General features: G+C 40.6%; 1 protein-coding gene across 8 annotated transcripts in view; it reads left to right on the top strand.

Moving 5' to 3' along the window:
• Positions 1-24830, top strand: part of DPF3 (double PHD fingers 3) — a 159602-nt gene that overhangs the window by 83921 nt on the left and 50851 nt on the right. For 4 of the 8 annotated variants that reach the window (XR_014693665.1, XM_084521366.1, XM_084521370.1 and 1 more), the window contains exons 4-8: positions 12869-12996; positions 17293-17388; positions 18452-18490; positions 22106-22184; positions 22500-22541. Coding sequence is in view for 6 of the 8 variants with exons in the window: in XM_084521366.1 (XP_084377492.1) it covers positions 12869-12996; positions 17293-17388; positions 18452-18490; positions 22106-22184; positions 22500-22541 (384 nt within the window). In the remaining 2 variants the exon portion in view is untranslated. The remainder of the gene's footprint in view (positions 1-12868; positions 12997-17292; positions 17389-18451; positions 18491-22105; positions 22185-22499; positions 22542-24830) is intronic. The other 4 variants (XR_014693664.1, XM_084521369.1, XM_084521367.1 and 1 more) reach the window with 3 other exon arrangements.

Below are 24830 nucleotides of genomic sequence, written 5' to 3'. Positions count from 1 at the left end.
TATTTTATGCTTTAGAATTCAGACATTGCTGGTGTTTGCCATGGAGTCCATTGCCAATAATAAACTCCTTGGGGGAAGGAGAGTCAGTGCAATGTATGTTTGGTGGGGGATAAAGTACAGAACAGATATATATGGCTTTTCTATGCAACCTCTTCCAGACCAGAGATCTCACTTAGGATGCACTTGGATCGTGATTCCCCTTAAACTAACAAGGTGACTTAGGGCCAGTACCTTAGCTGCTGGAGGTGGATGCAGCTCCCTGAAGACTACGGTGAGCAGCAATTTCCATCAGCTAAAGCTGTAGTTCTTGATGTAGGAGAAAGGATGAAAACTTCACTCATGGTGCACTTCTGAATGCATGTAATCGCCCTCGGGAAGTATGGAGTGGATGTCTTAGAAACACATATGGTCATGATTAATATCCTATGCATGTCCTCCAACACTGTGGAGAAAATTCTTTTGTTCTTGGCCTAAAACAAACAGCATGGCATGATGGGAATAAAAGACAAATTTTCAAAGATGGGACATTCAGTTAGTGCACTGAAACTACATTTAAACACTAAGCAAGTGGCTATTTTTTTTTGTATTTTTAAGAGATGCTGAATACTTTTATCTTCTCATGATACCCTTGGTGCAGTGCCTGTGAATGACAGTTACAGATAGGTGCTACTCTGACAAAGTGAAGTTCATAGCTCTAGGACTTTTCAGAGTGATGTTGCCTTTGTAAACGATGGGTACGTCTGCCATGCAGTGCTCATTGCCTAAGTGAGATAGCGGCACGGCAGGAGAACTGGCAATGCGGAGCCTGTGTCTGAGAGCAATGCTATAGACCAGGACAGTATCAGCAAACAAAGAAACTATTAACTAAATAGGAAGGAGTCAGGATTAAATGCTTTGTGGCTCTGAAGCTGCTATACCAGGGATGGCACTATAAATATACTTACAGTATATTCTTCCAGGGAGCTTTCTTTTTATATCTAAATGAGAAAAATCATCATAACAATAAAAAAATTAGCCTCTGTCTGCTAAAGATGATGCCCAAGTACATCTGATCTCTCAGCAAGTGCTACAGATGGAACCAGAGTGCATCCAACTTTTTTGTTTTGCCTTTCAATCCTGAATCATAATTAGTTCCCTACTGCTTTAGTACACGTACAACATTTTAATAGTCACAAGGACTCACTCCAATCCACTTTACCATTTCCACAGTTCACTCTTTCATACCAGTGGCAACCTCCCCTCCCTGTTTTAGGAACAGCATGAAAAAAACTAAATAGCCAAGCATGTAGCTGTAGATTGATGAGGTTGTCACACCATTCTCCTCACCGTTTTCTTCCGACCTGCACTGTGCTCTAATAGATGGATGATTGCTGGGGGAGGGAGAGAGTTAGCAAATCCCACAGCCAGATGTTCAGGGATGGACAGAGCGACCTTCTCAAGGAACCCAGAGGAGTGTAACTGTGTCCTTCTGAGGGAGAAGGACACTCAGGTGCCTCCGGCTGTCTTTGTTTATCTCTCTTTTCAAAAGGAGCACGAATGGGCTCAGCATGGCTGCAAGGATGGATGTTTCTCGGTGCATCAGGGGAAATGACCAGTCATCCGTCTCTTCACTGTGGAGTCTGCCTGCAGCCATCAATCTTGTAGCCCAGCACGGCAGCTCCTTTGGCTTAGTTTGGCTCAACATTAGATGAACAAAGGGAAATGAAAGCTGAGCAGGGGAAAGGAGAGAAGAGCAACTATTCTCTATTTCACTTTATTTTCCCCTCATATGGCTCTCTCTCCACCTCCCCCATTATCATCTATTTTTGCCATATTTTGTAAGGTGTGGAGAAGGCCCAGAATATACATTTTTAGGATCTAGAAGTTTACAGCATTTCTCTGTTAGCAGAGAGGAGAAAGGAGGGAGATATTGAAAAGGCATAATTCAAGGCCCAGAGCCTCCATTTTTCAGTTTACTGTGGCAGTTTTCAGAACAAGCCTGCCATAGTCCAGCTGCAATAGGCAAGGGGAAGGAATATAATATCTTCCCTCCATCTTGCTATTTTTCTCCCTTGTTCCTCCTGATTCCTTCTTCCACGCCACTTTAGTGTTTTCAGGTATGTACTTCATCTCTTCACTCCTGTTCTATTCAGAAAGCAATCAACAGAGACATGTGATGGGGCTGTCTGGAAAAAGGTATGTACTGACATCCAAGAGCCATGACGGCAGCTTGTGTCAGCACATGCAAGCTCACTTGAGTTTGCCTGCTTGATACCACAGCGCCGGGGCTGCATAAGCTTTGCACAAACTGCCCGAGCTCATCCAGCACCGAGCTCATCCAACATTCATGCTGTGAAACTGGAGGTCATGACAATGTCTTCATTGCTGTTGGTATGTGGCCCGTCAGAATCAAAAACATTCAGATATGTCTGCTTGTAAACCTAGCACTGAATTAACTGAATTCAGCACTGAACTCAGATGGGCCACTTTTGCCTGAAATCCTCAGATTTCATGTACTTCGAGCCAGGCTGGGAGGAAAAGAGGGATGTGAATTCACTGCCTGTGCTGGATTCCCAGAGCTATGGTCTGATTTCTTTTTTCCATGGTGGGTTGCAACCTGGTTGCTTTCACTGTTTTCCCCTAAAAATCTTGCCTCTGGATATCATAGCAGAACATGTTTGGCTTAATTTGCAGAAGCTTTATTTAGAGATAGCGTTGCTCTGTTAGCACTGCCCAGTGTGGTGTGTGATTGACGTATTTAATAAACATGTGATTACATTTATTTTTTAATTTTCCTGGCTAACACCAATGATCTAAGCACCAGGTCTGAAAGAGCCAGGCTCCCCTGCAGAACTGTGGTAGGAGATTTCTTTCTCCCACTTTTTACTGGAGGCAAAGAACCGAGATCTCCCAGGCGTGCACAAAGCTTATAAGGAGATTCAAGACCTAACTAAGCACTAAGACAGAGCAAGGGAACTCTGTAAAAGCAGATATTGGACTCAGAGATCTATCTGAGGAGTCTTTACCTGCTTTCAACCCAAATGTGCCATCTGGAGTGAACAGGCTTATGCCAAGATGGGGAAAATTTATACCATCATGTGTTTAAAGGGCTGCTTTGCAGTTTGGGCTGCTTTGTTTTGTTTTGTTTTGTTTTTGTCTTCTTTTTATTCTAAACCTGAAGCACAAATCCTCAAGAAAAACATATATTTGGTGAAAAGCAGTTTCTCCTCCCCCACACCGTGCTTGTGTAGGCTTTACAAGTGGACACAAGACCTCTTTGAGTGGGGATATTCAGAGAAATCTCACAGTCCTTCTTTCATATTTTCCTTATATAGCGATAGCATCATTTCCCAATGTGTGTATTTAATTGTGCCCCTTTTAAACGAATGCTCAGATTTTCTGCGGCTTCCCTGCAATTGTCGAGAAAGACAAATCTTGTTCATGTTGTCATGAGGCAGCCTACCCCAGATGGCACATTTGTGTCTCGGGATGCCCTCTGGCTGGCCTATTGGCAGGCATTCCAGTGGCTCTGAAGGTCACCTTGTTTACACCTTGCCTTTTTCCCCCTCCCTATTCAGAGTCTTGCTGAGCCTGCAGGCTGGGCTTCACCATCTGCATTTTCTCTGGTGCCATTAATCTTCCTGTTTACCATTCTGTTATTAATTCTGGAGTTCACCTTTTTGTTTAAATGCTTTATAGGCCTCTTGGAATTTCTTGCCTTTTTTGTGGCAACAGATCTGAGCATCTCAGTACATGATTTGCTTTGTTCTTTCCCATTTCTGAAAGGATACCTACTAGCATCTCATGCCATTTTCTATTACAAGTCTTCCTTCCCATAATAACATTTTTCAATTAAATAGCTTCATCTGTCAGATGCATCTTACCGTATGAGTAAATATTATCCTTATTCTTTGGGGTTTGTGAATTGGCCAATGAAGCCTGGTATCTGAAAATAGTTCAGTGTTTTTCTTGAGTAGAAAAAAAAAAGTGTTTAAACCTGTTTTTGTGAGAACCTGTGAGAACACCTTACCTTTTTGGTGTATTTTATTCGAATGTCTGAATGCCTATGAATATTAAACAAGTCCTACCAAACCCTAGAGGATAGATGAAGGCTATCTCCTTTTGACAGATGATGGAAACACAGAGGGTACCTTTGTTAGAGTTTGGCCCAAGATCACATAGGGAGGCAGCAGCAATGCCAAGGGCAGCGTCTAGGATGAGTGGGGATGATTGTTCTCTATCCTTGCTAAAATCGTTGGTCACTTTGCTGTGGCCTTTCTGTTCTTCAGTGGTTTATACGTGTTTGAGCCTTGCATGATGAGCCAGTTCTGCTTGGCATGGTGTGGCTGACTTCTTCAGACACTGTGCCATGCAAATGTGGCTGTCCTGCTTCCCCGCACTGCCTGGGTTGCAGAGCACTTTGTTCCTGCAACTGGGAGCTTCACAGCCACAAATGCAGGATGAGGGCCAGGACACCTGTAATTGGGCTGTGCAGCACTAATAAGCCCTGCCGCATCTGTGCTATTACCTTTAGAGCTGCCAGGGTGCCTCTGCCTGCTCCCTGATGCTCTGGGTGTTGGAAGGGCATCGTTAACTGAGCTGCAGCATCGCATGAGCATACGGAGGCAGCTAGAGCTCAGCACTGCGCTCAAGCAAATCCCCCTCCTCATTCCGGCGCAGGAGAAAGCACGGTGCAGGCTCCCAGGAACCACTGCAGGACTCAGATTGGCTTTGGCAGGTTTATCAGCTCTGGCTTGGTGCCGGCTCTGCTAGGCCCAGTCTGAATTAATTGGGATGCCTGCGCACTGTGGTTGAGAGATAACTGCATTACAGAGATTTATCTCTTGCTGAAGGTATCCCCTCCACTGTCCTCGATAAGGGAGAGGAGAAGCTATGCAAAACATCACAGAATTTGTAGCAAGGTTAAGGTATGGCTGGCCTTATGTATGGTTTATGTATGAGGCTAGATTCGGTGCTGTCACGTATGGAAATAGTAGAGTCGATTGCGATGGAGGTCCACTCCCTGCTACAGTTGGCAGACTGTACTGTGTCGAAGTGGCTCATGTTTTCTGGTAGCTTTCTTGGTACTGGATAATGAGCGGGTTCTGCTTCTTTTGAGGGGTCAAGAGACCAAAGGCCCATCCATCTGTGTATCTACATGACCACGTGCAGATAGGTTGACCAAGTTACTCTCTTATGCCATACAGGCCAGAAGCCATGTCAGGGTGATGCAAGGCCTAGAAAGATAAGCAGGAATGTTCTCTAAATTGTAGTTGTTACCCAGGCTCTGTCCCCTGATGCTATCTACTGTGTTTGCTTGTTCCGGTTCTGCTAAGTCCTGGTTGTGGTTTGAGCCGATCTAGAGCGCAAATGCAAGAGCGACCATGAATGCAAGGGAGTGCTAGAGTAACATTACTGACAGGAGATATTCCTTTATGATTCGAACACTGAGGGTAGTTATATGATCCAGCATTTAGCCTGATATTGTAATTTGGCAGGCTTTGAAAAGCAGGTACAGTATAACTGTATGTGACAATGATTTATGTTTGCTGAGAAATAAATCCATAAAAAACTTCTAAAAGACAACCAACAAGAGGGCTGTTTTTTATCTTATTTTATTTTATTTCTATTTTTTTTACTGTGAGATTTTATAGAGGCATTCTAGTCTGCCAAAGAAATACAGCTGCTTGTAAAGTCTATGTTTTGATGATGGGTTAAGCTAAACAATACCTAACCTTATGTTTGAGGGTCTCTGCTCTTTTTTTTTTTTTTTTTTTTTTTTTTTCTTCAATTTTATTTCTCCCTTGTGTTATAGCACCCTGAGACATGTTTTAGCCAGGAGCTGATAGAATCTTTCCACTGGATTCTGATTTTAAAATTCAAAGTTGTCCTCTGCTTTTACTGCAGTTTATGCTCAGACTGAAGAAAGTTTTAGTCCCCCCCATACCACAGCTTCTTTTCTTTCATCTCTTCACTTTCCTTCCCTGCCACTGCCCCATTCCCCCAATCTTACAAGAGTGGCAGCTTTGCAGTAAGAGGTGCTGGGGAGGCACTTGGATTTTTCAGTCTCCCAGTGCTCCCTAGGCCAAACCTCAGTAAGCTCTAACATTTCCAACAAGTGTTTAATAAGATTCATTTTGGAGCATTATAGGACCCCATGGCTTCAGCCTGTTGCACTGTGTGGGTGCAGAGCAGAGGTATGCTCTGCCCCTAAAGAGAAGTTTTCACTTAGTGGAGGATAGTGCTCCAAACTATTCTTTCTGTGCAAAATGGCTTAGTTACAGAGAAGCAAATAACCTCTCATTTTCAAGTAATCTTGCTTCTAAAATATGTTTATCTTTCTATTTAACCTAATTCTCATTCTCACCGTGGCACCATTTACCTTGAGAGTGCAACAGTAGGCATGAGGTTTGAGGGTGGAATTGGAGGGGGAGACAAAGGGTTACTGGAGTAGCCTTACGATCTCCAGTCCAGCCATGGCTTTATTGCATCTGACTTGAATTAAAAATAAAGCAAATTTGATGTTTACTAGCCTCCAGGGTCATTTGTTTGGCTTTGCAGACCCATTGTGAGAATCCGTGTTATCAGCAGTCTAGTTTTGGGGAACACCCAGGGCTGGGATGGCTGAAGGTCCTGTGGATCGGGGCTGCGGAGGACTCTTAGGTGGAGATCTGACACTGTAAAGTTCGCTACAGATGGGTGCTGAATTGCGGTGATGTTGGGAGAACAGGCTGGGATAGCAGGGACCATGGAAGGTGAAGATAAGAGCATAATGGTGGTAATGTGTAGCATCTGCTCCTGGGATAGCAGGTGACAGTGCAGGGAAAGAAGAGTTTTGAAGATCCAGGTCTGCAGGAGGAATGAAGATCGTTACTGCACTGTGCTGGCAGATGCATGCTTCAGAGAAAAGCTCGTAGAGCCCTGCCTGTAGTGTACCTGGTTCTGGTGGTTGCTGTGAAAGCATCCCTTCCAAGGGCAGTAACATATCACTATAAGCAAGGAAGGAAACGTGCTGAGGAGGATCTGGTTGTGCACACACAGAAAAGCTACAACATCCAGCTATTCAACGTAAAGCATTGTCTCCTCTTTTTTTTCTTAAGGGATTCCATCCCCCCTGCCCCCACCCTTTGCACTCTAACGCTATATTTGTGCCTTGGAGATGTGGAGATGAGCATATGATGGATGGATGGATGCTGCTTGTCTGGGTTTTTCACCACCATTTCCCCCGGGGCACTCTGTCTGCTGGCAGAGAGCACCATCCCAAAAGATGGTATCTTTTGCAAACTCGACAGCTAACAGACAGCTTCTCTCTCTGCATATTTCCCAAAAGAAGAGCAGGCTTAATCTGGTTTTTATATGGCATATTTCATTATAATCTTTTTGACTTCCCATGTTCCCAATACAACATCATAAATAAAACGCTGGGGGTGGGAGCAGCAGAGATGCTGAGGCTTCACACTCTTGTGACACTGATAGATTCTCATTTTAAACTGTCATGGGATTTAATTGCTTGCTGAGCCACTGCACTGCACTTTCAGACACATCCTGCCACATCCTCTTAATGAGCTTAGTGGCTGCATTCGCTCAGCAGTAGTTCTGTTTGCTGTGAATTAGGTGGCTTTTTCAGACCACCTATATGATTTTAAAGAGCCAGCGGTTCTTAAGGTAAATATCCTTGGATTTGTCCATTTTAAAGAGCAGTTCATGGACTCCTAATATATAGTTTCCTCTGGCGCTTTTTATGTTCCAAAAAAATAGAACCAAGAAACAAAAACACAAGAATCTATGTGCAAAGTCAGTGTTTGTCTAAGAGGGTTTTTGGAAGCCGGATTGCTTTGGTTTGCATAGTAGCTGTCTCTGGCATGATAGATCATGCTGGAACTCACCCAATAAGTATCTCTGTTCCCAATTAGAACTGGAAATGGAGCTGCTTACGAGTGTACAGAGATGATGGCTTGGGTGGCAGCTGCTACTGTGGAGATGGAAATGATCCATTGTAAAACAAATACGTTTCACTGTATAGAAAAAGGGATGGTTGTTTTTAATTTATGTTTCAAAGAGACACTGAAAAGTTGCTTAGCTCCCAATGCGTTGTAAACCAAATGTGGCATATTTAAAGACAGGCATGTGCTGCTATTTTGGTGAATCAAAACTTGCAAAAGCCCACCATTTTGTAGGATTTGCGAAAATGTGATTCTTTTGGAGGCAGCATGTCGATAGAAAACAGATACTGGAATGGTACCGGCCTGGGTGCTTGTTCAGATCCTACCACTGCGGTTTAAGGACCTTGATAAATAGAGAGGTTGTTGCGCTGAGCTGGTAAACAGAAATAACCACGTTAATTTAATCACTATGGAAAGGACTCTGCCAAGTTAAGAAATATAAATTTTAATTATATGTACACACATATTCGAATTATACTATATGCACAACATTTGGCTGAGACACCAATAATAGCTTGGTTTATTAAAACAGGAAGGACTCTAAAATAACGTCTTCTTTTTCATTGATGATTTTTGGTGATTTGACTCTCCTATTTTGTATGGTTGTGGCTTTCGGTCTGTGCTATTTCCTGCATCTCCTTCACTAACCAGGTGCTATTGCATTTGCAATACTAATCAAAAGGAAATTTACCTACAAGCTGTCTTTAAATTGTTATGTATAAAAGAGAGAGCTTTTAGTTATATTGCTTTTACTAGTAGTTATTACTTGTAATAAAGATTATATTCTCTGAAATTGCAATGTCTGAAGAAGAGCTTGTGGTACAAACTAGGAGTTACAATAGAAAGAATTTAGAACAATTTGTGGGTAGCAAATGTTATTACTTATATTTAAAAAGGATTTGGATGTGATTCAAGAATTTAAAGAGCCATAAATTCTACGTGAACATTTGAGAAATTGATTGAAACAGTAATTAGGTATAAGCAGTAAAGCACCTCAGAAATGATGATATAGGAGGTTCTGACTGACTTCCCCCACCCTCCAAAAGGAAAATCATGTCTCACCACTCTCTTAAAATTCTTTAAATGACATGTAAAGAATTAATAGATAAGGAGGTTGACAATTTACTTAGACTTTCTGAAGACCTTTGGTCTTCTCCAAAGAGGAACAAAGAATTGTTGCAGATCAAGACTTCTAGAATAAAATATGAAGCAAAGGAAAAATGAAACAAAGAATTTTATAGAGAAAGGCTAGCAGCTGGTGCATCAAGGTTTGGTGTTCAGTCCAGTGTTGTGCAATATAGTAATGAAAAAAATGGAGAGAGAGGGAGTACGTTGTAAAGTACAAAGGTCTGCACATAGTCCAAAGTTATCTTGAGCAGTCGTGGCCAGAGAGGTCTGTGCTGGCCTCTTTGGGGTGCGTCTCAATGTCCTTTGGGAATGGGCAGTGGGAGAGACAGTTTAATTTGTTACCTGTGTGTTGAAAGTATTGCCTGCTGGAAGTTTTTGTCCTTGTTACAAGGTTCGTAATCCTGCCTAGCATGCAGCTGTGGAGACTGTTAAGACCCTGGATGCTGCCCGAGGGATAATACTGTGGGTAATATAAAGAATATTGTAATACATTTGTTTAAATGGGGGCTGTGGCTTCATCTGAACATATCAGGTGCAGTATTGGTCCATCCTGGGGAGATTATTGAAGAATGAGAGGAAGTTCAGAGAGGTCTAACATGACAAAGCCATATGGAAAAGCTCTCACAGCAGAGAGATGGAAAAGATTGTGACTGTTTATCTTCAAAAGGAGAGGAATAAAAAGAAATGTGAAAAGAAGTTGTCAGGAACTTCTATTTTCCCTATCTAACAGCAAGAAGATAAATAAATCTGCTAAGCAAGCAATAAATAAAGCGAAACACTCCTTATTTCAAGCTATAGTTCAACTGTTGAACTCACTCTAGTAGGAGGACATTGAGAATGAAAGTGTATCAAAATTCAGAAAGGGATGGGCTATTCTGTGTATTTCCAAAGGACCCAGATTTAGGATAACTGGAAGTGATACTGTGTTTATCCCTCAGGACTGACCTATTAGATAGCGTTTAACCATTTCTCTAGGCAAACTGAACCATCCTTTAGATTTTTGGAGGTTTTTATCTCTGAGGATTCAAAAAGTGTTTTGGAAATAAAATTTCCACACTTCCTTACTGTATCCTTTTATAGACCAGCCATCTTCCAAGAAAGATTGAATTCATTACAGGGACTGAATTCATTACAAAGTTGTTGTCTATGGACCTTTGTAGGTTTATATGCTGTAAAGTTTACATTTCAGATAAGATAGGGAGGAGAGAGTGCCATTTACCACTTTGTAGAGCTGCTTAAGAATGAAAATGGCCTCAAGAATCTACCAGCAGAGAAGGAAATAAAGCGGTTGAATAGTTGTTAGCTTAGTGGGCAGATGGGAGGCAACTGCCCTGAGTTTCTTTTCCCCAGTTTTCCTCCCTTCTAATTTAATTCTTGGTTATTCAATCTCCTCAACAGTAAACTGGGAATAAAAGTATTACCTTATACTGCCTTGTCAGTGGGATGTTAAATTTAATAATTAAAAAATGCTCTGAGAGTTTCGCATGAAAAGCCTCCTGGAGTGTTGCTGGTGGGTGGTGGCAGCACCACACAGAACAACTGTGCTTTTTTAAGGTCAAAAAAGGGCAGCTATCTTTAAGCCTACCTTTTCCCCTGACTTAATTTTCAGTATCTCTGGAAGAAACAGGAACTAGTTTTCCTTTCATATATGTTTTACTTATCCCCTCCCTTCCTTGCTCATTCCCTTTACAAATGCATTTGTTTGCTGAGTATATCAGAGGCAGGCATAGCTTGTCACAGTGAAGCAATGTTTGTTACTGATGCCCTTCAGCTTGCTTGAAGCTTCTTCTCTTGCTGAATGTATAATGACCTGTTGGATTTTACAGTCCTGCAAGGTTCACAATGCAAAACAAATGCCCTTTTGCACCTAAGCACAGGACTTTGAAACAAGGGCGAACACGCAGCTAGAGATGATTTTAGAGGTCCCTTAGTGACTTTAGATTCAAATGTTGTGACTTGCACATAAATCGAGTCTAAAACCCTTTCTTTCTATTGAAATGTCTGGATTTAGCATCCGGAGGGAGGTACTAGGTGTTCATACAGGGAATTCTCTGTTGACTTCTCTGTCAGTTTTTTTATAGCTCAGAAAGGGGAAAAAGTGGAGAAAGTGGCATAAGGGGGGAAGGTGTGCAGAGCTTGATGCTAAAAATGGAGGCCTGATTGCACAGACCTCCTTGCAATGAGAAGGGGTCAATTCACTGTTGACCCCTTCCCATTGTGTTGGCTGTCCTGGGAGTTTCCTTTGAAAATCCCAGTGGTTTGGGTTTACTCGGCCTCTCCCTCCATGAATAGAATAGCTTTTGCTGGAATTTTGCTGGATTTTATGTGGTTATTGGCTGAGCAGTGTTCTCTCACTTAGAAGACTTGAGCAAGCATGTTGTGGAAGCACTGATCAGGGACCCTGAATCATTTGCTGGCTTAGAGGTTTTCACATATAGAGCAAACATATTCCTGGGACACAATTGCCCCCAGGAAACAGATTACACTTTACTGTCCCAGGTGGAAGTGTTCATTCATTATTTGGATTGCAGGAGTGATTTGAGGCTTTATAAACACAAGAATTTCTGCCCTGCAGAGTTTACAACTCAAGGTGATAGAAAAGCAGGGAGCTTCAAGCAGACTGGGGAACACAAGACAGTTCTAAAAGATGAAAAGTGGACAGAGCTGTGAAATCAGCACACCAGATGCTGATTTGTAAGCATTGATCCTGTGCATTATTACTTTATAAATCTATTGGCCAAGAGGAAGGAATTCATTTTAGAAGGGAGGGAGTACTTGAGAAATCCACACCTTGGCCTTGTCAGCAGAGACATTCAGGATGTCTCCCTACCATAGAATTGCTCTGAATGAACACCTACACAAGTAGGATAGAAGCCAAGATCTACAAGGAAAATGTAATTCTTTCCTGGGTGTATTTTAACATCTTGCTAAAATTAACATGTTGTATTTGCATGCCTACTCTACCGTCTCATAATCCAGTGACAGAACTCCAAAGGGGAAGTATGCTCTGTTCCTTCACCAGCATGGCAAGTTGCATCAGGCTTCCTCATAAACCCTCTTTGCCAGTTAAAGTTCCATGCCCCAAGCCTCCCCCCGAGCCACACTTGGGTTCTTACTGCAGTGGCTGAGGTTCATCCTGTTCTATGGGCTACATTCTGCACTTGTAACTGTGTTGGCTGATGGTTCTTCATTTGTGTTGTCCCATTTAAATCAACCTAGGTATCATATCTAGTCAAAAATGGGAGCTGATATTCAATGAAAATTCAAGGCACATCCTTTTTTGTTTGTTTGTCTTTTTTTTTTTTTAATTTTAATTCTCAGCATTGGCCCCACATACTAGGTTTCCACTTCACCACATGCAGAACATGCCCTGCTGTAGGGAAGTGCTGCTTGTAGCTGTTCTATATAAACTGTGCCAGATGCTAAATTGCACTAAACTACTTCGCAACTTCAAAAGATCAGATCTTCATATTTGTTATTTCAGTGTCTACGAAAGCCTTGGTTTTGTTTTTTATTTGAAGCATAAGGAGTTTACATAAAGGAAAAATATTTTTCCCCCTTTTATTTCCTCTTGATACAATGTTCACAGCCTTATTTTCCTGTAAGCAAGCAGTAATTGAAAAGATAGCAAATTTTCAGCAAAATAGAATTGAATCCTATAAGGGGATCCATAGAGATTAAAAAAAGAACTTGAAGAATTCTCCTTCAAGATAGAAACAAGCTTGAAGGACTGTCAGTCTTCTGCTTGCCAGCTCTGTCCTTCTGCCTGTTAGCTGCCCGGGGGGAGATACATGCAGTCAGTGTGTTTTGTTTTTCAGAAGTTGATCTGCCTCTGAAAAAAGATGGGTTCACATCAGAAAGTACAACTCTGGAAGCCTTGCTACGTGGAGAGGGAATAGAGAAAAAAACGGACACTAAAGAGGAAGACACTATACAAGAAATCCAGGTAAAGGAGATCCCTGTGCCCTGACAGCAGTGCTGAATTTTACAATTTGTCTCTAAGCCTAGCAATTTTTGTCCTGTGACAGAATAGTTCATCTCTTGATAGTTGTGTCATTCTACTGTCAAAATGTTATCAAACCATTGTGCTATACTGTGATGCTCAAAATGAACTTGGGATCTCACACACTTCTCCTGTCATAAGAATCTCGGTCACTTGGCTGTGTTCTGCGTGGCTCGTGTGTTGGGATTTTCAGCAGTATGAGACAGTAACACATGGAACAGCCAAGCAGAGATGGGTCACAACCATAAACCAAGTTTTATTGCCTCAGATTTAGAATGAGTTTGGACATGGGTCTGAAGTTGTATTCACAGCTGCTGACTATAAAGAAAAATATGTTGTTGCTGTGTCTGTTTTTGCTTATACTGACAAGTCTTCAGGAAGTATGCAAACAAAATAAATAATTTAAAATATGCTAATGTTAATTATCTCAGTTATCATTAGTGATGCAGGTACGAGAACTATTGCCTCTTTGCATGCATTATGGTTTGAAAGTTACTTTTGCCAAAATTCCACTTCATCCTTTAAAACTGTTAAAAGTAGAAACACATTTGTGGGTCTGTCACAGAATGAAGTCAGCTAATATAAATGTTTCTTATATAAGGGCATCTCACTTTATAAAGACATCTTAAATTGATGGGAAAACAGGCCTCTCCCTTGGGAACAGCAGCAAATCTTTGGTGATGGTAAAACACCATTGTGTTATTTGATTCTTTGTTAGTGATTTTTAGGAAGAACCACTGGCAATGCATCAAACTTGGTTATTTTGGCTGAAATACAAGATCATAGAATCATAGAATGGCTTGGGTTGGAAGGGATCTTAAAGATCATTTAACTCCACTCCCCCTGCCATAGATAGGGATGCCACTGACTAAATCTGGTTGGCCAAGGCCCCATCCAGCCTGGCCTTGAACACCTCCAGGGATGGAGCATTCACACCTTCTCCTGGCAATCTGTTCCAGTGCTTCACTGCCCTTACAGTGAAGAATTTTCTTCTAATGTCTAGTCTAAATCTATCCTCTTGTAGTTTAAGACCATCTTTAGTTTAGGACCATTTAGTTTAAGATGTGGCATCTATACCTGAAATTAGTAAAATTTTGAGTGGCCAACCCCATGCCAAATGAAACAGAAGAGCATGGGGCTTCAAATCTATATTACCTGGAGATCAGTCCTGCTCCACTGAAATTTCACATATGTAAGGGCAGCAAATTAGGTCTCCTGTTCCCAGTAACACAGGTAAAAGAGCATCATCAGAGAAGTGTCCCATGTTCACTGAGTGGGGAAGAGTTCTGCACAAGGTGCCATATGTGTTTCCTTTCTCAGTGGTGTATCTGGCTCTAATAAGGTGAGAGCCCTAAAGCCCTGTTCATATCTACTTTCAAAGTCACAAGAAGTCGCAGTGCAGCACCATTATGAGATCAACAGGTGCCTTTGGATGTTATTTTGTGAAATGAGCTCCCAAATTATCCCCAACATCAGTCCGAGGAAAGAGACTTCAGAGATGGTAGAACTAGCACAAGTCTGGGCATTAAAGAGCAAAGAGGGGATACCACAACATACCATGAGTTTTTCGCTAAACTGCCCAAGCTGTGACCTGTCACCCATATACTAGTTTCATCAGAACAGACACAAAAGGCATGTCTTGCTGTTGTTTCTTATGCAAGCACAGCTTAGCTGGATTCAGTCTGTACAATGATTCCTGGAGCCTTTACTAGTGGCCAGCTTTCGGTGTGTATTTCATCACTTGACAGCTAGACTGTAACAGATCAAAATAATGATCAGGGTCCTTCATCCATATCACAAACAGAGAATACAGATATCTCTTTTGTTACTTTGCATGCTCTTCTATGCCATAACTTGAAAGGACCCAGGTTCAGTGGTGGTAACATGAGCAGGTGGGATAGACACAGTTGTAATTCCCACCTCAGTCCCAGTCACATACCACCCTCAAACTCACAGTATCTGTTAGTAGAAGACTTGGTGCTTAGCTGTGCTGAAGTACGTTGGGCTGGGAAACTCTTTTAGAAAGACAGAATAGGAAAATAACAGTTACTTTGCTAAAACGGTAAGGGTTGCCCCTGCTAAATAGATGCAGTCACTGGGGTCTGCTGTACAGCTGGTATTGAACAGAGTTGAGGATTTTGCCCTGCTATAAATTAGTATTGAATGTGTGTCTCCATCATTTGCTGGAGAAGACAGAATAGCCTTTTGACCATGCATCAGAAAGGCTATGCCCTTTCTACTGAGAATTAAAGCCATTATACTGGCAGTGTCATCAAATTCACACATGGTTACTTATTCTCCATGTCTCAAATTAATGCTGGAATTTAAAATGAAGAAAGTGGTTTGTGATATTTTTCTTAACTGCTCTTGTGTAACATTATTAGTATAAACTAGTTCCTTCCTATTCCACATGCAATATGGTGGTGGCCTTTTTTCCCCTTTTTTTTTTTTTTTTTTTTTTTTGAGATGATTTAGGACATCAAGCACCATGAAAATTTAAATTCATATCAGTAAGCTTGCAGATTCTCTTACATAGCACTTGTCTCCTCATGTACAACATTTCCAGAGTGCTCCAGTTTTCTAAGACCTAGTTGATCGATGTATGTAAATACCTTAATTTTGAAAAAACATTTTTTGTATGTAGAACTGGAACTTGCTTAACTCTTCCACACTCTAGTATTTAGAAGTCCAGTATTATGTGAAATTAGATTTCATGATGGTCTAATCTCATTAATAGCCTCCTGAGATTTAAAAATAAAAGGAGAAAAAGCCAGATGAAGAATTCTTCATTCTTCAAATGAAGAGTTCTTCATCTGGCTTTTGCTCCTTTTGTTTTTTATCAATTGAAGATTTTCTACCAGGTTCAAAGAACTACTTATTCTTTTTAAAAAGGACACTGTCCAATATTAGTCTTAAAAACATGGCTGATAAAATAAGAATAAACTTTTATGGCTGTTCTTCCAAGTGCAGGCTTTTTCTTTAAGTCAAGTCTCTCTTGTTTCCACAAAGGCAGAGTTCAGTACTTGAGGTATGTAGAAAGGAGACAAAGCCTCTGTGATTTGCTCCTGTTCTCCTTCTGCTGGCTCTCTAATATCTGTTAACTAGAAATTATTGGGAAGTGACAAACACAGTGAAAGATTAAAAAACAAACAAACAAACAAACAACACCTCCCCATCAGTTTAAAGTCACACTTTTGAATCTGCATCCTGGCTAAATGTTGTTGTGGTTTAACTGGATGGTGTCGTGGCAAAGATAAGTCAGTGGTTCCAGAGTAGCCCCTTATGAAATGGCATCCATATCATGAATGGCAGGAGTGGCTGGGGCCCTTTTCTTTGTTTGCCACAGGGATGCCAAAGGTTGAGAGAATTTCAGCAAGACATCTTTCCACATTAGTGTTGTGATGGTCTGTCTTGCCTTTGTCTGTGCTATGTCCGATTTGTGCATGTTTTCAGGGTGTCTGGCCTGGGTTTGTTCTCTAGAGGTTACATTTCAGAAGATTAAAGGAAAAGGGTTGAAATTCCCTGACAGTTATGTGAGATGATGAATTATTGTTATTGTTTTCATTATTATTCCTATTAAATAATTAACTGAAGAAGCTATTATTCCTATTAACTTCAACAAGACCTATACTTCCTCAGCCTTCTCATGCAGCAAGACCCTTGCTTCCAGATTACAGAGTTGTGCCTATGGTGTAAGCCCTGAAAGATGTGACTTTCTAGTTGCACTACAGATGATAGAATATATAGAGGAATTTTCTCTCTTTTTGCAAAACAGATAAAATTCTAAGCTGCCAAGGAGAGAACAAGTACTGACTTCTACCTTCTTAAACTGCATGCTCAACATTAGAGGAAAACAAAACAATTTAAGTTGCAAGAAACAAAAACCAAAAAAAGTCATGCAAACCATTCCTCAGAAAGGGCCTGCATGAGGATACTACCTGTGCTGTCTTGGGGCATCAATGCTCAGCAATGCCACTATTATTTCCTAGGAACCTTTTTTCCTTGGTTGACTGATATCAGTGGTATTTTTTAATAAGAACTCCTTGGAGAACTGAGGGTGGAAGGGAAAGCAAATTTTTCTTTAGCAGAAAGAAATAGGGGTTCTGGGATCTGATTTGGCATTATATCATTAATCAACTGTAATTTAATAATGTACAGTCTCTGTGGTAAAAAGCAGCAGTTGTTTGTATGTGTCATCTTCTTTTCTTCTAACCATTCCTGTTTATTGTTCAACCACAGAGGGTTTTAGAAAACGATGAAAATGCAGATGAAGTAAATGAGGAAGAGGATTTGGAAGAAGATATTCCAAAACGAAAGAACAGGCCTAGAGGACGGGTATGTTGAGAATGTACTGGAATAGAAAGGAAGGGAGCAAACCTCTGCTTTCTAGTGTGTATTTTTCACATGTATTATATATGCAAAGTGTATATCCGTGGATATATGAGAATGATAACCATGTAGATAATTTTCAGTCATACCATCAAAGATTTTTAAATATATTTTACTTTATTTTTGCAAATTATCAAGTAAAAAGACTTCTTTGAGAGTAAAAAGTTGGGGTGCATTTATTATAGTGCTGTATTTATAATTTTAATGTGAACTGTAACAATTATGGTGACATCCTGCTATTGCAATGCTCTTACTATAAAACAGCATTTACTAATTACAAAAAAAAAAAAAGCAATATATTCAGTCACAAGATCCAAAAAAAAAAAAAAAAAAGTGTTAGTAAGAGTAACTTGAACTGTGTTATTATGTCTTGCAGCTTTCTCTAAGGTAGCACTTTGTGGCTGATATTTTGGCCTTCTTGAACCCAATGGCAAATAATCCATTTGCTTAAAATGGGCAATATTTTATCTTTAGGGGAGTCCGTGTCCCTTCTCTTACCTAAGATGTCTTTTCACAATTTCAGTAGGGTGCCAGTTAAGTAATGAAATCAACATTTTAATACTTGGAATCAATATTTTCAATTGTGGCCCCTTAAGCTAGGCATCTAAATAAAAGGGAACACAGTTCTCAGAAGTTTCAAGCATTTTCATCTCTCCTTGGTTCCAGTGGATGCTGCAGGGGCACAGGAGCTCTAGAAGTACCTTTTGATGTGTTTATAGGAGTCAGGCAAGAAGGGCCACATTTTAGGCCAAATGAGCAGGATATAATAGCTTTTGAATAAGAGAGAGACATGAAACCACATTGAATACCTACAATGTACTTATGCATCAAACCCTCTCTTTTGGTTTCTTCTGTTGTTGTATTGTTTCAGTTTTCTGCTCCTCTTTATTTTGGAGCTTAAGTCCTTTAATATAAGATCAAAGCACTTTAATAACTGGATAAGTATATATTTCACCTTCCTTATTCTCAAAATCACCTGAACCAGTTTCTTTCTTTCTTTCTTTCTTAGCCAAAGACCCCCACCTGGAAAAAAATTTTCCAGAAAAATGTAAGTTTCAGAAAATTTGTATGAACCAGTAACCAAAACCAGGAGTTAGAGTCGATATGTGCACACAAGCTTGACTGTAGCTATCAACTAATATTCCAGGCTAACAACTCTTTTCTTATAAGCTGCCCTCACTTAAGTTGCGCATGCTGGTTAGGGTAAGTGAGGGAGAGTGAACAGCTAGAAGAAATATACTACCTGGGAGAAGGGAGTTAGCAGTATGCAGATATCCCAGGCCTACACAAAGTTCTGAAGTTACTGTTATGTGCAATGTTCTCCCCTGCTCAGGAAACTGTTTCATTTTTTTTCTCTGCTACTGTAGGGAGAGGAGTTGGAGGGTAGTAGATGTCCCATTCATTTTAAAGTGTAAATTTACTACTTATTTTCTGCCCTAGAACTGGCCCCCTATTAAGAACAGGAACAGCCTTTTTTGTTGCTAACTAACTCCCACTCTGCTAGTGCCCTGGCTTCATTCAGTACAAAAAAAAAAAAAAAAAAAGAAAAAGAAAAAAGAAAAAAAAAAGAGAAGTTTGAAGAGTGCCAAATACTTTGAGCAATTTTCATTTTTATTTAATGGCATCAATAACCAAAGTAAAATGTGGTATAAATTAGGATTTCAAAATTAGGGCCAGATACCCTAGCTGTTGAAAACTGGTAAGCCTGAGCTGAAGCCTGAATTGCATCTGGTTATGAGTGTTTTGCAGCTTTTCAAGCAACCCTTTTATAATGTTAGCCTGACTCAGTGTAGGGAATCACAACTGAGGATTTCAAATTAGGGGATATGAAACCTAAGCAGCACTCCGTTTCTGGGAAGGAGGTTGTCAGGGTGTTTTTAGAGAACAAAAGTGGGGAAAGGATGTCCATAGGAAACTAGATCCTGCAGAGTGTGGCCTTTGGGGATTCAGAGAAGGAGTAAGGGCTGGAGGCATTGATGTAGAATGAATGCAACAGAACTACTGCTCTGGACATTCCAAATTGCACATGCCTCTTCCTTTTCCTACAGCATAATTTTATTTTTAATCCTCAACTTCTCCATCTGTCCCTCTGGCTACTCTCTCTGGCTGCTTCAGGACTGCTTCAAGGCTGCTGTGCCATAGCTCCCAGGCCTCACATGTCAAGTGTCATAGTCTTTGCTGCATCCTGTCAGGAGAATGAAGACAGTCATGGATGACTGAGTGCAACAGACTGGAGAGCCGACAGCAAGCACGTGGCACTCAGTTGAGAGCCTTTGGTGCAGCTGCTAAGTTAGCTACCCTCTCAAAGCTAGACCTGAAACCATGGGAGCATTAGAAAGGACACTGAAAGATGAAGAGATGGATTTACAGAAGGTTTTTAGTATCTTTGCTGGACAGGCAAAATGTGGTAGGAGCTAGGAGAGAGAGTTTGTTAGGTGGTGTGAGAGGAATGCAGCTGCACCCGTACAAGTGTGTGTTCCTCAGCTGAATATCCCATAGGACATTTTCAAAGGCACTGGAGGTGTTTAGGAGCCCAGCTCCCAGTGAAAGTCACTGACTTGAAAATTTTCCTGGTGTGTTCAGTGCATGAAAAAATGTATCTGACATGTGGTCATGACATGAATGCTGTACCCTTGCCTTTCTGTAGAGAACTGTTTGAAGGGAAACAGCTGCCTGCAAGACTAGTGAAACTCGGAGCAGCAGACTTTAAATTGCCATCCTCTTCTGAGAGGTGTCAATGTAAAAATAGTACCTTCTTACTCAACAGACCTGTTTTCAGTGTATAAACAGACAAACCTACTGACTAGTGACAAAAAAACCCACAAACTTTACAGCTTTTTCACAGCCCTGAAGCGCCAATGCAGCCTGGTAGGACAAAGAAATGGGATTCTAATCCAGGTACCAGCAGAAATATTTATTAAGGGCCAATCACTTGTCTCTGTGAAAACTGTGATGAGCTGAGGGTTGTACAGGAGCTGCCACAGACCTAAATTCAGCTTGCAGCACATTTTGTAGTGGTGATGGAAGAAAGGAACTAGCCTGGGATTGATTTCATAGCTCAGAGGGGGTTTATAGAGCTGGCAGTCAGAAATAAAAATATTGTAGACTAATAAGCTGATTTTTGTGTGATATGGTCAGTGAAGTAGCTTCCAACAAACAATTGTTGATGGGTCCTTTTCCAGGGTGAAACTGCTTTTCAGTTCACCCTTACAAATCTCACTTTGCACGTGTGTACTGATTTGCACAGAGGTCTTGGCAGAAGGCAAAGCTGTACTTGTCATACCTAATAGTATTTACACCATCCAGAGAGCTGCAAATCCATGTCTCTCCTTCAGGACTGTGTTAAGAGTTAGACCTGAGCAATCCCGAGGAAATAATACATGATGTTTTTGTAAATCCCTGTTTTGACAGACTGTGGTAGGCGAGTGTAAAACTGTTCCTTATTCCTTCTCTTTAGATGTCCAGTGGAATGCAGCTCAAATATTTCTAGTTCAGTCCAAAATCCACAGATGAGGGACAGAGATTATATGACTGCTTAGTATCTGAGGCACTGATATTCTCAGAATTTCTACATCTTCTCCAGCTTTACTTGATAAAGCTCTGTTCCTTTCTTATTTTCACATGCAAATGCTTGAAAGATTTGAGTCAGGTGGCCTTGCCTAGAGTGAGAGACGCCAACAGTTTAATAAGAGGTGCAGCAGAAACAATTTTGTTGCTTTTAGGTGGGAAATAGATTAGCTGGCAGAATTACTAAAGGGCTATGTAGCTATCCACCTCCAGATCATTTTCCTCATATGAAGATCAAGTCTAAAATTATTGTCATCTGCAGACTGTACATTAACTATCATTAAAGAATTGAAGGCCTAGGCTCAGTTTCCAGTTCCACATCAAAACTGCTGCCGTTGGATAGATATGAACTGCCCCCTTGTTGTTGTCTGGCCTGAGAAGGGTCAGAACCAAGTCTCCACTCTTACCTCTCAAGCTCAGACAGAGCAGTGTGCTGTGAACAGAGGTTTTCCAGGGCTGCCAACCTGCTGTGTTTTAGGAACACAAAACTGCAGAGACCTTTCTGGGTAATTCCAGTTCTCCACTATTGCAGGTAGCCATTCTACCTAATCTTTTCCACTAACTGACCTAAGCTCCATGTTGTAGTGAACCATGGTATCTTTGTCCCAGTCAGAAGGCCCTTGAAACATTGCTTTCCAGCTAGAAAACAAAACAAAACAGCCCACCATCACCTCTGAAAATACGGTAGTCATTTTACCTCTGCTTTGTTTGTTAACTGCTTTCTGGCTGGTTTAAAGGTTATATTTATCCCTTACCACCTGTTCATCTATTTTTTCATTCATATTCAGTATGACAGGTATTTGGACATCTTCAGAAATGAAAGTTTGATGATACTTGACTGAATATGTGCTGGCAGTAGCATACTGCTATGGATGAACAGTTTGGGTTATCTGTGGAGGGGATCTCTGCTGCATTACGAGGTCCATTTGCATAGTGCATATCTTAGGAGTTGAAGGGTCAAGCCTACCCTTGATAAACCTATGTGGAAGCTGAGGATTTATTTAGTTTATGTTGCACATTTTTCATAGGAGGGTGAGGGGCACAAGGAGACCCGAGGGGCAATGGAATAATGTTAACATTCTTCTTGTCCTTGCAGGCTCGGGGATCTGGAGGTGGCAGGAGACGGAATGATGCTGCCTCCCAGGATGATCATGACAAACCCTATGTCTGTGACAGTAAGTAGCACCCAGACAAATGACTTTGCTTCCAGCCTGGTCCTACCAGCTCGGTGCACTCAGGGTTCATCTTTTCTTTTCCAGCAAAGTATTCTGCTGCTCTCTGACTTGCATGTTTGCAACCTGCTGCTGCTGCTGCTCTTGGTGTTTTTGCATGAAGGAAATATAATTAAGTCCTCGGCAAGACTCCACCTCCCTTTGCGCTATAACAAGTCATCTCTTACATTCTTTCTCCTTCTCTTTTTCTGGCTTCTTGGCCTTTTGTCATCCTTTCCCCCATGTAAGATTCACCCTCTATTTCTTTCTCTGTTTCAGATAGTTACAAACAAAAGCATAACTCAAAAATCTCCGACAAAGGTACTTCACCCTTGTTGTATCTCTTCATATATTTGGTGATTCTCTTTCCTTCAGTCCTTTAAAATCTCACTGGGCTAAATTTTGAAGGTCTTATTCTCATCCCTTATTCAGAAAGGACTCTTGTGGCATCATCAGGAGATGAGCCCTCCTAAGAAACAAACACAACTGGAATGCTCTGTTTTGATACATATTTCCCTTGAGTATGACAATACTGTCTGACATCTTTCAGTGGGACTGCAGGTGAAGTAAAGCATTGCCCAAACTGAAAAAAGATATCAGAGTCCTAGTATGAAGAAGGAGTACAATATTTGTTACACACTGTATTTTTTAAGGTCTACTACTTGGTGCATTTCTTCTTTTTATATTCATTTTTTTGCTTCGCTATGTCATTTCCATGAGGGACACTCATCTTTACCTACATGCTTTTGAGACTTGCTATCTTAAGGCCTACTGCAGTGTGTTTGTGCAGCAAAGAGTATTATTAGAGTGCCTTCTATAGTACAAGACAATAACCTAACAAAAAATAATAGAAATAGGAGAATAACAGGAAGTTTTCAGTTCTGTGACCCAAAAATGTTTGGTGGTTTTGAGAAAGTTAGAACTCCCCTTTCTCCACTGTTTAACTATTTTACCATGTTACTGACACAGTAAGTATTTAGTGGGTAGTATTGGTGGTAGGGGGAGGAGGGTTGGACCAGATGATCTTGAAGATCTTTTCCAACCTTAACCTTAATGATTCTATGACCTTAAAAGACCAACCATTACTATGTCAATCTCTGGGTATTTTCTGCTAATTTTTAAAAATGTGAAGAAATATGGTGCATGTGTGGTAAATGAAAATTATATTCCATATGATTAAATCATATTCTTTTATAGCAAGACCAGATGATTGTGCATAGCACAATATGACATGTTTGGTATATTACTTCAGCAATGTGAATATTATAAGGTCTGCTGGAAATGAGTAGATATAGGGAGACTTGCAGATGAATGGGAGTCTCTGAACATATAATCAAGGATGAAGAGCTCTTTAGTATTTGAAGAGTTGGGAGACTTCTACTATAGTTATATAGCTGTCGTTTCATTCTGGAAGAACTAAAATATGTCTTCTAAGACTTATCTAGGAGCCACTGTATATCTTGTAGAAAGACACAGTTTTTCTCTGCTAGTATATGCATAATTATCTTAATCACTTTTTTGGAACATCTTTCTAAATCCAAGGACACTTGCCAATGATGTACGCATTTTGAACATAATGACTCTTTATCGTCTGATCTTGCTCTGCTTTTGGATCTTACAGAGAACTCACAACATGCATAGTAGTGATTTGAACAGAGTAGATAAAACATCTAAGATACCAAAGAAGGCGGCAGAAATCTGAGCTGAAGTCTATGTTCTGGTACATTGTTGTACTGATGGAATTTTGCCTTGGCTTACATTTTGGAGCATAAATTTCCTCTTTGGTTTTGGAAGTATAAACTTTCCTATTTCATTTGGCTGATACCCTTCATTTTTAAGAAACATATAGTCAGAGGGTGAGTCATAAGGAGTTTTGGAATCCAGACTTTACACAGTAACTCCTCCTTTTCCATTGTAGATAGCTGAGAAGAGGGTTATGTGATAGCAGAAGTCTTACCTGACTGTGGAGCAGAAGAACTGTCCCAGTTGCAGTGCCATCCTCCTGAAATAATACTATGCCAATGTTAACTTTCTGTAGAAATATTGCATACAATTCATAGTGAATAATTAGCTTGTCCGTTCTGAGACCTTTTTCCTGCTTGGGTGATCAGTACACCAGTAAAGGATTTCTTTAATGATTTTTTTTTAATTTGAAATGATTTGCTAAATAATTTTATAAATAAATATCAATCTGATCACGGTAGGTTAGATATTGGTTTGCAGTACTCCAGGTAGAGGTGTTTTGGGCAGATAGTTTAGTTTTACATGGCCATGTGCAGGTCAAAAATAGTGAATCTGTTCCATGGTTTGGAGAACATGATTCCTACAATTACATTATTGGTATGAATAATTACTTTAGCAGGTGGACACTTTACTTTTTCTGTATATTCTTTAATTTACTTCCAGGTTGCTTTTTCTGCATGTGTTCTGATATTTGAATTTGGAATGTGACCACAAAGCAGAATACATAAGCATATCTAAAACTAATTTTGGTATTTAAGTGTATGACCACAAAAATGACTTGTGGTGAAGAATGCCCTTTTTTCACAGTTGTGCGTTCATATTTGTAGGAAATTAGTATATCACCAGACTTCATCAGGAGTAAGAAGG

The sequence above is a fragment of the Aythya ferina genome, assembly GCF_964211825.1.
Source record: "Aythya ferina genome assembly, chromosome: 5".
Classification (NCBI taxonomy): domain Eukaryota; kingdom Metazoa; phylum Chordata; class Aves; order Anseriformes; family Anatidae; genus Aythya; species Aythya ferina.
This window is presented reverse-complemented; position numbering and strand designations above follow the sequence as displayed.